Raw genomic sequence first — 15,201 nt, 5'->3', positions numbered from 1 at the left:
AACTAAGAGTATTTATTGTAGCCTTCGGCAACAATACAGTCTCTAAGAAAAGTGTGAAAATTTCAATCCACATAAAAATATGATATATTCAGAGATGTCATCTATTAGGTTTTGAACAAATAATAAGGTGTGGTGAGTGCCACCAGTAATGCTGCAATTAAAAGGACTTCATATTACACAACTAAATGATTAATGAGGGTAGGCCTACATCTCAAAACTTCTACAGCAGCCAACTGCATTTGGGGAATGTCAGCACTGAACTACTTTAAGAGCCAACCACACTCAGGACATGTGGCACTTTTAGACACCTATGGAAGTTCACTGCAGTACAAGGGTTAATACATTTTTCTCTCTGTCTCATGGTGTGTTGATTGTGGTGTGAAGAATTTTAATGATGTATTTGCTGACTAACACCCCTATAGTATTAAAGGTGATGGATGTGCATAACTTAAAATGTTTGTTCGTAAGAGCTTTGTTCGTACAAAATGGTCTTATATTACAGCTTTTCCTTGCCATGTGCTATGAGGGCTTCAATCGTCTTCAACATGTGATACCCCACATCAACAATAGACTTGTGTGTAGCAACATAGTTAATAACAAGCACCACCATTTGAGGCAATGATGACCTAAAACAACATGTGGTAGAGAGGAAGATATGTTTCAACAGTAGGATAAAATTAGCTTCAAACCATCTGCACATCCTGGATCAGGTATGACAGTCTACTTTGTCACAGTTTATGCGTAGGCCGAGCAACCCAGCTCAGTGTTGAGTTAATTTCCCAGGATGGTGGCAGTTATTTCCTTCAAATGACTTAATACATCACTGATCAAAGGAAATGGTAAACTCCTAAAGGATGTAGCAATGTATTTTGTAGTGTGTATATCTCATTAGTTACACCATCCTTTGTAATCTCTGAATGCATGTACGTACACACGTACACACACACACACACACACACACACACACACACACACCACCACCACCACCACCACCACCACCACCACCAACAACAACAACAACAAATTGCATTTATTTATGCTAAGCAAAAAGAAATTTACACAACACTAAAGTACTATTATTAATAGATATTATCTTTGTGAAAATAAGAAGTTGCTCATATTAATCATCAATAATTTAAATTTATTTTTTGTAGATTATTTTACAAAGAAGACAATCTAAAAATAATCCCTACTGATAAAATATGTGAAACACCTACTAAATGCAGAAGCTGAGGAAAATATACAGTAACACTGACTCACAGCGGAGGTGCACAGGTAAATTTTATGAGCAAATCATGTTTCCACATAAACATCATGCCTGAAAGTACATTCAGCAATCTTTCCACTGCGAGAAATACTTGGCATAAAATACCAATTTTGCTAAAAATAAAACAGTACCATCTTTTTCAGTTTAATATGATAAGTAGCAGAAATTTAATAATAGTGACAATTTTATTTACATTATCAATGTAGAACACAGTATTTAAGCTTTTTTCTGAATGTTTTTGAACATTTACACAATTTTCAGAAAAGCTTAATGTATATAAAATTACATTCTATTATTTATGCCAACATGTATCAATATGTCAGGAAAAGTAGCTATAAAAAACTTTTTAAACAGATAACCTTTTTGTTACGATATGATCCTGTTTAACAAGTAGTAGCCTACACAGTTTAGAGATGTGAACAAAAATGCTACTCCAGATAGTTAAGTTTCAGAAGTTTATTTCTTGGTATACACTATAAAATTTAATATTTGTTATTATGAATAAGAATTTTTAGTGTTTAATGCTTTTATTTTTATTTAGTAAATATGTCGTTCTAAATATTGATACAATTGCTTATATAGTAAAACCACCGAAGAAAATGCACAGGGGATTTTTAATTACAATTAGCCTATACCCACATTCATGGAAGGCAGTGATTGTTCATTTTAAGTTAATAACCAAGAAGAGCTCCCATACAAGGACAATATTGTGAACAGAACAAGAACACATTAAATTCTCTCTACCCGCATTCACTAAAAGTGAGAAACTCTGGAATCTCCTGTATGTAAACTACTTTGGGCAGGGCAGGGGGGATGCGACACAAATATAACTTAGTCATTACACAAAACCAATAGTATGTAGTATGTCAAACAATGCACGTTTCGTTGTTTCATGTTTGAGACCTATTAAATATTAGGCTTATATCATTAAATTTCAAGTTATATTTCTGTCACAGGAATATTTATTGCATCATTCTTTAAAACTGAATTTTCTTCAGGAACAGTGGAACATTTCATTAACTCAGTTTTAGCTTAAACAGCTCATGGATAAGGTTATTATGACTGTTTCCACTAACGCTTCCTTTTGTTACGCGTATACATGCAATATAGACCTTGGTGGTTTCACTGTATAAATTATACAAACAATTACCATGGCCGTATTATGTTATGTCTAAATGGTATTCCAAAAATAGGTATAGTGTTCCTGTAAGGATAAAACCACTTAACATAGGAAGTAAAAACATTACACCTGGAAATATTTCCAGTGTGATTTATTACAGGCAGTATAATCTGACTCACTCCCGTCTATGATGCACATTCAGAAGTAAAAAAAAATGTAATTAAATGAAAATGACTGAACCTGATTGCTTCACTATGGTTTACGTGTGAAAGGTAGCTACACAGTTTTGTTCAGCTATTTGCAAATCAGATGCTGGGTCAGCAGAGTCATCACATAAATCTGAGTGCTTTAAACAGTTCAATTTTTTCTTCAAATCCATACAAATAAAATTAATCATCCTGTCAGAAATAGTGTGCTGGTGGTAGCTGAGTGTTCCCAGAAATAAGATTTCTGATTAAAATTGATTTTATTATTAAGACAAAGCAATTGTTCAGGAATAAGTTGACTGTCTTCACGATAATTATCTGGACACAGAGGAATTCATTTGGTATTGTAAATCTAGTTTTGATGAAGCACTAATTTTACAGCTGAGAGGCAGGAACTACAGAAGAACATGTCTCTCATGCCAGTAGCATGAGAACTTGCAGTTAGTTTTATAATTCAGTTGTTTGTGTGAGCTATGTTATTCATATATCGAAATATTTTTGGGAGGAAGAAGAAACTCTAGCATGTTGTATATATCAGGATCCCAAATTTATAGTCATGGACATCGGAACCTTTGGCAGTCATCTGTTCAGTGCTCCATTGATATTTCTACACCATTCTTGTAAGAATGTGTTCATGGTAGAAGTATAATGACTAAAATAAAATAAATAAATTAAAGTGGTTGTTCCTCAAAGGTTCTGAAGTGCTATCAGCTTACACTGCTGAAGGAAGAAGAGCCCAAGCTGAGATCAAGTATTATGTATGTCAGCATTAATATTGATGAATGCTAGATTTTAACTCCATTTCCTCCATCTATGTACTAAATGATGGCAAAAATTTAAAGAACAAAAATTGTATTCCAAGTACGCTTTGCAAAAGATGTAGCAGAATAAATATTATTTTCTGTTGAATCCAAGCAACTGCTTTATTTGGAAGTTTGGTGAATAACTGCAGATCTGATAATGAAGGTAATGAGTGCATAGTTTTACAAAATTTGCAGATGTTGATGTGTTACCTGCATGGTATGGAGGTAATGCTCCTGCCCAAAACAAGAATAAGACACTGTCATTAAGAGTTGGATAAAAGACTGGGATTACCCAATGATATTTTGACTGCAGGATGTGGTATATGAAAAGCACAGAGTATCCAGGTAACAGGAAACTGGGCCAATGAAGTGCTCTCTCTCTCTCTCTCTCTCTCTCTCTCTCTCTCACACACACACACACACACACACACACACACACACACACACACACACACACCACCTTTTTTCACATGGGAAAGGGGGGAGGGGTAGATTAGACTTACAGTGTCATGTAACTATTTGCAAGGTGACCAGAAACTATAATTACAATTGATTAAAGTTGGTCCAAATCTAATAATCATTGAAATCTAATAAAATGTATAAGAATTTACATTTTGAACAGTCTGTTTTGTTAGTAATGGTATTTTGTAAGTACCATACTATCCCTGATTGTCTCTTGCTTTGAGCAAGAGATGCTGGCATTATCATTGTTACTTGTGGTGGAAGGAACATCAAATGTGATATGTGATAATGTAATGATGTGCAGGATAACCCACAATATTAAGCATACCGTATTTGGTGACGGTGTATCCTACAAAATATACAAGAGATTTTACTCTGCTAACTGAAAATAACATCCACAACACTGTGGACATAAAGCACATTAGATTTTAAAAAGAAGTTCAACATGTAGCAACGTTTAAAAATTAAGTTGTGATGTGTATGTAAAGTGACTTGTTTCGCATAATTAAGAATTACTGTGCAAATGATCAACAGAACGTGAAACTAACTAACAAGAAACTGCAACTGTCTGTAAATAACAACTCCATCTAATGGAATTTGCATTCCACTCAGGACTTTTCACTATCATATTTGTAACTCCATCAAATGTTCAGGTCATCTGTAAAAACTTACACCCTCAAATAATGTGCAGTTCTCTCTTAACCTTCCCGCTATTCTCTTATAACTCACACACACACACACACACACACACACACACACACACACACACACACACACACTAGCATTTAGTCTCTCTTCTTCTGCAGCAGCACCTTGAAAAAGTTGTTTATCCACAATCATTCTTTCAATTGTTATTCAATATATTAGTTTCCTGGAACACTGCCAATCCTCTGCTATTTTCACATGATCATAACATGCTTCATTTAGAAAGCTCTTTTGTTGTATACTCCTCTGGTCACAGGACAGAGACAAACATCAGCAAGTATTAAAAAACCTAGTGCAACCTCAACAATTTACAATACTATGCAAATCTTATTTCTTTTCTTTTTTACACATTCATCAATTTAGAATGAAGTCTGTCTTGGATTTCAAATTAAAATAGTCATAGAAAACAATATCTACATTGCAAATGCACATGTCCATAAGCCACAATATTGGCTGCTGTAAATGATACAATAAATTTCAAGTGATATTTATTAACTTCAACACTTTCAATAATTATGGCCAAAATATCTAAGAAAAGCTTAACACATATAGTCATGTTGTAATACACAGAAATTTTCCACGCAACTAAAATAGAAGGTAAAAAGAGTCATTTTCCAGGTGTAAAATAGCTAGAGAAGAAATGAATGTCCAGTGAATAAACAAAATTATGAACTATACGATTAATTCAAACCAATTTTCTTTCTGACAATGAGATAATAAGTATGACAACAAAAATGACTGCTGCTCAGATAAAAGGATGGAACAGGCAATATGAAAATATATGAAACTGTATAAATGCTAATTACAAATTTAGCACCCATAATAGTAGAAAAGACAATATTTTTGTTTAAAAAATAGCACCATTTACATAATACATAGTACAGCTTTATTGATTTGACATAATTCACACATTAAAAATCTTTTCAAAAATGATGTGTCAAAAATGTGACCACTTTAATAAGAAGAAAATAATTTATCAGCTGTAAAAATTAAAAAATCTGTACACACCCAGCATCATGATACTTGCACAATAATTCTGACAGTTCAAAAGTACAATCTTAACTCTCAGAGTGACACACACTATCAACTGACAAGTAGCACAAAAAAATAATAATCAACAATCTGCATTGAAATACTATTGAAGACAAACAGGGAAAACTCTCACACTTTTGTCTGCAGAGGAGTCATAACAGCGTTACTTTCAGTCTACTGAGAAAATTATTTCTATCTGCATTCAACAATAGCAAATTATAGTAAAATTTTATAATAGAAAATATGAATGAAACTTCATTTCCAATTTTTAACATAAGACAAATTTCAATTCCTTGTTCTGCATTAATGTTCATGATAATGTAATAAGAAACCCTAGAGTAAGACTTTCATTACTCTTAAAAATATATATACATAAACTCAGTTGCTTGTTATTGTTCTCTACGGCTTTCAAAAATTATACAAATTTCAAGCCACAGAAACGTCTAAAAAGTAGATTTATCACATCAAGCAATTATCCTGTACACCAAATTTTAACAGTTCATATACTGTACTCCTTGCATCTATCATTCTTGTCACTTATTTTTAATATGAAGATAAAAAAATGATTGCATATTGATTTATGATGATTGCACAATATTTCTACATCTAATGAAATGGTTTATCCTTTATTTTCAACAGCAATGGTCTGCAACCCCTTTTGGCTTACAGTAGTTTTAAATTGTTCTGGTACAGGGAATTCCGCCTGAAACAAATCAAATTAGTAGACATTTAAAGCCAGTGTAATATGCAATAACAGCTGATGGATATACAAGAAAGAAACTATTAAATCACTCACATTTAGTCTTCAAATAATTTGACAAACTATTATTAGTCTACCAATATCTTCATGTTGCAATGAATTACAAAGTCGGTGCACAACATTATAGAAGAGGGAAGCTAGATTTAAAATGGAGGAAGAAACACAATCATTGAGTGCATTCTTTAATGGGAGGCTGGCAAAAGTATCACCTAACTTCTCTCTGCCTTGTGCATGATGCATAAACAGTGATACAAACTTATGTTTTACTTATTACCTGGCAAACCGAACTGCTAACCTGGCCAGTGTGGCATCCCCATCATGTTTACACAAGGGAAGAAGGGAAGGTGGAACAGCACACACTTACAAGTGAGGTGCTGCCACACACTACATGTCTGTATGTCAGTGCATTGCTGTTTAAGTGCAGCTTTGAATTTATACACGCATCTAGTGTTTTTAGAATCGATGATAGGTCTCCAGGGATAATGAGCAAGTCAGTTTTCCCTTTTTGTAATTTGTCTCGCACTTCCTTAGTTTTATGTCCGTGGAAGCTGTCCACGACCAACATGTTACATAAATTCAGTAATGCACCAGGATGACATTGCCAAACATGTGTCACCCAGTCAATCACAAGGTTATTGTCTACCCACCCCTTCGGATTTGCTTTCACTAATATGCCTTTCTCTAATATTTTTTTCAAGGTCCAGATGCTTCACTTTCTGGCCGTGGATTGCTCGGTGATTACTGTTAGTTTCTTGAAGCCATAGTTTTTTTTGCGAGTCGGAATACAATCTCTCATTCACATTGTACTTTCTTCCAGCTGCCCGGTTTCTAACTTTTTGGCTTCTTCAATAATTTTCAGTTTTTCTTTAGCAGTGTACAAGCGAAAATGAGAACTCGTAGCCATAATTAACATCTTTGAAGACATTGTTAATACTTCACTTCTAACATGCTACTGACGCATCACAGACTGGGGCCACAACAATGCAATAATATAATGGGATCTATTGTTGGAGGCGGAGCAGTACTAACCTTATTTTGAATAATCGTCCTCAAATTTGGGAAAAAATGTGTGGGTTATTCAAGTATATGCAGTAACTTGTTATATGTGTTACTTACTGTCTGGAAAGAACCACTTTGATGGTAAGAACCCCCTACCTCTCATGCGAGTGTGTGTGTGTGTGTGTGTGTGTGTGTGTGTGTGTGTGTGTGTGTGAGGGGGGGGGGGGGGGGGTAGCTCATGACATACAAACAGCCATACTGTATTCACAAAATACTTGAGAGTGAGAGCACTTAGTGACGTGCAACCAACTTCAAAAATGATTTCAAACCTTTAGAGAATTTTACTGCTGCAACCCCCCCCCCCCCCCCCCCCCCCCCCAAAACACCACTCACTCACTCACTCACTCACTCTCTCTCTCTCTCTCTCTCTTTCACACACACACAGACACACACACACACACACACACACACACACACACACACACAAAATTATGAAATGTAGAAGATTTATTGCTTATTACATTTTCACTGTTCACGCATTAAAACTTGAGCATCAGATGCAACATTTTAATTTATTACTTCTTCCTTAACAAATCTATTTGCAACACAGTTGCAGACAGTATCCACATATAGAACTGAACATACATGCAAAATTATACAATTAAATGACACACAGTTCAGGAGATATGACATTGTAAACATTAAGCTTCACGAAAACAAAACCGAATAGCGAAATTCGCGAGAGATACAAGTGAAATATGTATACAACTATGCGTGAAATACATTAAATACATGTGACGTGTGTGTGCGCAAGCAAAGCCCCGGGTAAAATGCTCCTCCTAAATCCCTCGATTGATTTCATCCAAAATTGGTACACTTATTACTATCTGAAAAGAAATAATGTGGGGGGAAGAACCATCAGTGTATGTGATAATGTGGAGTGAGTACGGGGTGAGGAGAAGATGAACGGAGGGGAGAGGAGGAGGTGGGTTTAGAGGGGGGGTGAGAAGAAGATAGAAGGGGGAGAAGGTGACAGAAGGGGAATGAGGAGATGGACTAATAGAAGATTGGAATAAATACGTACTAGTGAAACTAATACTAACAAAAAGATAGAGGGGCTGGCCAGTACTTACCTCAGCTCAGTACAGCCGATAGATAAAACAAAACAGAACAGAAAATTTACATTCCTAGCTTTCGGAACTTTGTTCCTTCATCAGGGAGGAGAGAGGGGAAAAAAGGGAAGAAGGGAAAGTAGATTTAGTTACTCACAACCCAGGTTATGAAGCAACAGGGAAAGGTAAACAGGGAGGGTAGCAAGGATGGAGGCATGGTTGTCAGAGGGAAATGTAAATTTTCTGTTGTTTGTGTCATCTATCAGCTGTACTGAGCTGAGGTAAGTACTGGCCAGTCCCTCTATCTTTTTGTTAGTATTTGTTTCACATCTTTATATGAGATTTTCCATTAATCACTTAAATACATACTAGGACAAGGCAAGGTACCCATCTAGTAATAAATGAATTTGTACCTACCTCCTGAGTCATTAATCATTTAATTTTATCCCTTCATAATCTATTTTGTAACCAACACAACTAAGGTGGTTTGTAGGTATCATCAAAAGTGAAAGTAGAGCAAAAGTAATAAAAAAAAAAGACAGAATTCATTTTATAGTAGGATTGAACCTAGAAACTCAGTGTAATGGCTTGCGACCTCAAATATTAAGCTATAGTGCTATTTTTGCAGACTGCAGTTATTTTAATTCATCATAATTAAATTCATCTAATCACTTCTTTTGACTGGAAGCCAACTAAGATGATTCCTTCTAGAATAAGACACTGTTTACCTTAAACTGTTCCATTATTTAGGCAGTTCTCTGTTCCCCATCTCTGACCACATGCCCTCCTCTTGTCAGAGTTTCTTTACTAGCTACCACTTCTATATGACACAAGCTGTAAAGTTCTAGCAATGTTCCTATTTCCTTGTGTTGTTCATAAAAGCACAGAAATTCTTGCTGAATAACACATTTATCCACAATGTCAAGGCAGGTATGCCTCATATTTTGCTTGCACATTCCATCACACTTCCCTTCCACAGCAAAAAAAAAAAAAAAAAAAAAAAAAAAAAAAAAAAAAAAAAATTAATTAATTAATTAATTTTGCTAACAATATAACCAACTATCTATTAACAATGTGTACCACCTTAACTGGAGTGTAGCTGTATCTAGTCAAGCGAACAAGCTAGTTCTGCTACTGGTGGAATACGTTTCACTTTGCCAAGTAATATCTCCTCTGTTTGTTATCAAAATGTTAGTGATTCATACAACTACAGGGTGATGATGATGATGTTTGGTTTGTGGGGCGCTCAACTGCGTGGTTATCAGCGCCCGTACAATTTCCCAACCTTTGCTCAGTCCAATTTCGCCACTTTTCTGGGTGATGATGAAATGATGAGGACAACACAAACACCCAGTCATCTCGAGGCAGGTGAAAATCCCTGACCCCGCCGGGATTCGAACCCGGGACCCCGTGCTCGGGAAGCGAGAATGCTACCGCGAGACCACGAGCGGCGGACACAACTACAGGGTGTATATGCAGACAAGGGGATTTTTCCCAGATCTCCCGGTTAACAATGCACTTTCCTCCCAGGTGAAAATACACTTTTTCTGTGTTAAGTGACAGTATACTTTTCCTAGGAACTGTACGACTTATCAAAACTTGGTGGGGCATGGAGGGTGGGGAGGGGAGGGGGGGGGGGGGGCGGAAATCACTTTTTGGAAAGATCTTTGTGGTGCAGCAACATGTATGCTGTATATTTTTGTATTAAGGAAGTATAAATTCGAATTCCACCAAACACCACATGTTACTTTTTAAAGCATTGTAATCGAGATTGTGCTGTGCTTTTGTAAGCCAGTCATAGCTCATATCACGTGATCTCACCAGCCGATGACGGCGGATATTCAGAGCGTAGGACATGTGAGGTAGTCAGCCAATTGCAATACCACTGTTATGTAGTGCAAACACACAAATAGGAAAAGTTAATGGTTTAAATTAATTTATGTAGTGTTGCTACAAAAAAAGCAAAGGTTTCACATATAATATTGGTCTCTAAGATTAATAAGCTGCAAGAGAAGTTAAGCTTTTACATATAATGTTGATCTTTTTTGCATGTGTTACATTTTAAGATACATCACACAAATGTGCCAGTAAAATTTTTAATAACGACAAACATCTGATTTTCTGGGCTCGAAATTCTCGTAAATGGCCATTCTCAAAGAGTTGGTTTTTAAATGGGAGTTTAATTCATCATACATTCTCACACATAGTTCATCTTGCGTAAAGGGAAATTTACTTTCAAAGTAACGCTTTTCAAACAACCATTTGCAATATTCTCCCACAACCTGTTACATATAGGTTCATTTCAGCAGTTGCCATAGAGCACCAGGTAACAGGAGACACCACACTTAAGCAGCTACAATGACGCAGGAAGCCAGCATGTTCATACGTGTGAAAGATCTTATATTATGTCACAAAAGAAACATGACATCACAAGTTACTCCAAGAGCATCGGAATTTTGTGAGCCATAGTGGGGAATTAAACACTTCGTTTTAAATAAATTGACTGCCTCAGGGGAAAAAGATTAATAAAAGCCAAATTTATTTAGCAAATCGACAAAAATAACTTCATTGTTCTGCAAGTCGATTAATGCTCGACTGTCAGAGAGATGGAAATAAAATAAAATCTGAAACTAATAACATATTTCAGCCTTCCATAATTATGTGAATATATTTTAATTCACTTGACAGCCCCTGGCACAGCAATCCGTTTTGTATTCGTTTGACATGAGAACAATAAACGAAGAGGAAACAGCAAAATTACTACACGTAAACACGAGGCATGTGGAGACTACCCACCTCCCCACAACAATTCTGACTGCTCTGCACCATCAGACCCGAACCAACGATATTTTCGAACTGAGGCAATAATATATCTAGATAGTTCCCATCTGTTTACACACACTTTTTCCTGGACTTCTGCCATTGATGCTGGAACTCACCTTCTGTAATATCCTCCAAGACCCTCATCACAGCTTTTTGGACAACTTGTGTTGTTTGAAAATGGCATCCCTTGACCAACGTTTTCACTCTTGGAAATAGAAAAAGGTCACATGGAGCGATATCTGGTGAATAAGGTGGCTGCGGTAGTACTGAAATTTGTTTTGAGGTTAAAAATTGCTGTACTGACAGAGCGATATGGGATGGCGCATTATCGTGATGCAGAATCCAATTATCAGTAATGTTGGCACGAACCCGAAGAACTCTCTTTATGAAGTCTTTCTAAAATTTCTTTGTAGTAATATTGGTTAACTGTTTGTCCAGGAGGCACCCACTCTTTATGAACAATTCCCTTGGAATCAAAGAAGCACACAAGCATGCATTTCACTTTTGACTTTGACATACAAGCTTTTTTCGGTGTGGATGATCCCTCTGAGCACTATTGCGAACTTTGGCATTTTGTCTCTGAATCATACTGAAAAAACCAACTTTCATCACCAGTGATAACACGGCTCAACAATTCTGGATTGATTTCCGTGTTTCTTGCAGTTGTGGTGTGAGGTTTTTGGGGATAATTTTTGCACAAATCTTTCTCATACCAAGATCTTCAGTTATTACTACACAAACCATTTCTCGATTGATGTTCAGTTCTTCCGCAATCATTTTCACGGGTAATCTTCTATCAGATCGTACGAGTTCACATACCCTGGCCAAGTTGACATCCGTCTGTGAGGTTGATGGTCATCCATTGTGGTCGACATCTTCAACATTCATTCTGCCTTCACTAAACATTTTATGCCAACGAAAAACTTGAGCACTTGACATAACCTCCTTTCCAAAAGCCTTTTGAAGCTTACCATAAGTTTTCATCACATTTTCATCCAATTTAACACAAAAAGAAATGGCATACCATTTCGCAATATTCTGCAGTTCCATTTCCGTGACAAGAGAGAGAAACACGTGTTAACTTATTACAGCACAACTCACAAGTGAGCAGCTGCATTGATGTGCCGCTTGGACTAGAAGCAGCTTATAGACCAAGGTCAAAGATATTGTGCCTACGCGAGCCTGCAAGGTTGCCACATCTTGCAAAGAAAATCAGTCTCATTACTTTATTGTCACACCTCGTATTTTGTAATGGATGCCATCAAACTATCTTCAGGACAGTGGAAATTAAAATGTCCTGTGGTGATTCTCCTGCCCCTCTTTAAAAAAAACTTGCAATTACTGGTTGGGTTTATTTGTAACCGGGAGAACAAGTACTCTTCAGAAAATTTTCACTCTTTATTGCCTATTAGCTAATAACTTGTTTTCTGTGACATAAGATTAAATATAGGGTACATAAAACCAGTGAAGACAAGAGACAAGCAAGCAGTACACATTTCTTCAACCCTTAAGTTCTAGCATTTTTCTCTCTCTAATCTTACTATAGCTTTACAGAGCATGCTTTTCTTTCTGGGAAAGAATCTATTACCTCACCAAAGTTCATCAAACGTTTTGCTGCATGAAGAAAACGAAATGTCGTTATCTAATATGGTAAAAGCTGTTAATACAAACAGTACCCAAGCCTGGTGTGGTTCCTCAATCTGATTACATGTAATTTGTCACTGTCTGCTAGACAAAATGCAAGAGGCCTGTCTAATATTGCAGCAATCATCGCACACACCAAACAAATGAGATTGTTTTAGCATAAATGGTCATTTTTATAACATTTCAACATAATTCATGAAATACAAATATCAAATGCCTATTAGGCCAACTAAAAGCAAAAAGCTTTATGTTATAAAATAGTTTCACATTTCATTCATACATTCCAGATTCTCAAGCATGAGATCCAAAAGTAGTAGTATGAAATTTTTACATAAATTTGGAATCGTCATATTCTTCTATAATTCGTGTGATGTCCCCGTTTCCCTCATTCTAATAATCAATCTTGTCATCACTAATTCTGTAACTATTCCTGTCAGTGTGAAAACTTATTCTTCGATTAACTTCACTAACCCTGTCACAATCACTAGTTTTAGTTATCCTGTATTTATTCTCCGGTTACGCATTATTACATGTTAGTACAACGTGCTGTCCACGCTACTCCCAGAATAGAACTTAGGCGGCTGCTAGCCGGAGACTGTACAGCTGGCCCTTAGTAGTGTAGGGGTCTGGCCAAAAATTTTCTGTCATTTTCTTGGAGACACCAAGAAGATAATACGTAATCTTTCTTACCTGCTATTCCTGTTAGTCGTTTATTCTCCACTCTGGTAGTCTGAATCTATGGATTTCACTAGTAATTATAACAACACTTATCATTTGCAAACCCAGACAACCGCATATACAAACAGCAATAGGCATTCACCCGTTCTGCTTTACTCTGCTTACCTCGTATAGTAGCCCTGCCACCTTTTGTCTGGAAGATAGTTTATTTATATATGCGATGGGGATTCCCCTAGCAGGGAAATCATGCACACTATGTACGCATTCAAAAATCAACTTATGATTCATTTGGAAATCAACTTAGAATGCATTCAAAAATGTTCAAAAACCAACAGGGACATGTTTCAAAATCATATGAATAATCAATAGACCAATGTGTGTTGGATGCTAGATGCTTTGTGAAACAATGTTTTCTTCCTCAAGATATGAACTTGGTGCCCCCCCCCCCAAAATTGCTGCCCTGGGTGGATACCCCGGTTTGCCCCCACCCCCTTGATCAGGGCCTGTTGTGCAAGTGTGAATCTGGTAGCTTGCACACGCCAGTAAAATTTTTCTGGGCAGTATCTGGCTGCTAGCTGCTACTGTTTGTACAGCTAACAGCCACACTTCCGTAGGCAGAAGTGGGAGAAGGTACTACTCACACATGACTCAACTGTGCATGCCCATGAGTCCGCTCGCACTACTCAGACGAATCTAACGTAAACAATGGTGACGTCACGCTCATCACAGGCAATTTGTTGTTCTGAAGCATTGCACAGTCTTCCTAAGGCCTTTGACACATTTTGCTGTTGCCAGACAGCTTGTATGAGCACTGTGTTTTGTTGTTGTATATGGTGCTTTTCCCTTGCAACTTAAGTTTTATTTATTTATTTTTTTCCTCTCTTTCATGTTTTATTGTTGCACTATTATTCTGCCGTGGCAGGACACAGTAATATCCTTTGTTAGAGCATTGGTTCTCAACAGCCAAAATTACAAAAATTTAACTGAAAACTAAAACAATGAAAAGCTCTAGGAATTCTAAAAAATTCCCCGGTTTTTCCCAGTTTTCTTCCTGATGAAAAACTTCCCAGATCTCCCGCTTGTCCCAGGTTGTATACACCCTTAACTAATACTTGTGTTCCTGATAACCCCCAAGACGAAGTATCAAGCTCTGAGTCAGTTTAGCTTTATTCCTGGGTCCAAAGCTTATCTCGGCTGCTGGAAATTGCATATGACAAAGTTATAAATGGTGTCGTCAGTTGGGTCACAATTATACAGATAGTAGGGTGTCCTAAGCTAAGTACTTTGAACGAGAAGCTAGTAGTTGGAAATGTCCAGTTAGTTTCTTAGTGCTTTACTAGTAGCTTGCACTTTTTAACAACAATTAAAGCTTATAGCATCTGTTCAAGGTGATAACTGCCAAGTTGATGGCCAATTATCGAGTTCTTTGTGTCTACCCAAGGCAAGAAATTTATTAGAATCAGGATGATTGATGCCTTTTGCTTCTTTCCCTGTATATCTGATCATTCTTCCTGGCATTCCTTCCATTATCCATACATTAACTGCATTCCTTCAGGTTCCTGTAGCGGGTAATGTTTTGCCATGGACAAG

General features: G+C 36.7%; 1 protein-coding gene across 1 annotated transcript in view; it reads right to left on the bottom strand.

The window, feature by feature from the left end:
• Positions 1-1,120: 1,120 nt before the first annotated feature.
• LOC126173628 (adenylyl cyclase-associated protein 1) overlaps positions 1,121-15,201 on the bottom strand; it is a 195,173-nt gene continuing 181,092 nt past the window's right edge. The window contains exon 9 of the mRNA XM_049920971.1: positions 1,121-6,298. Within this exon, the coding sequence (XP_049776928.1) occupies positions 6,215-6,298 (84 nt within the window). The 3' untranslated portion in view covers positions 1,121-6,214. The remainder of the gene's footprint in view (positions 6,299-15,201) is intronic.

The sequence above is a fragment of the Schistocerca cancellata genome, chromosome 1, assembly GCF_023864275.1.
Source record: "Schistocerca cancellata isolate TAMUIC-IGC-003103 chromosome 1, iqSchCanc2.1, whole genome shotgun sequence".
NCBI classification, from domain to species: Eukaryota; Metazoa; Arthropoda; class Insecta; order Orthoptera; family Acrididae; genus Schistocerca; species Schistocerca cancellata.
Note: the sequence above shows the minus strand (reverse complement) of the source record. Positions and strands in the feature narration are given on the sequence as shown.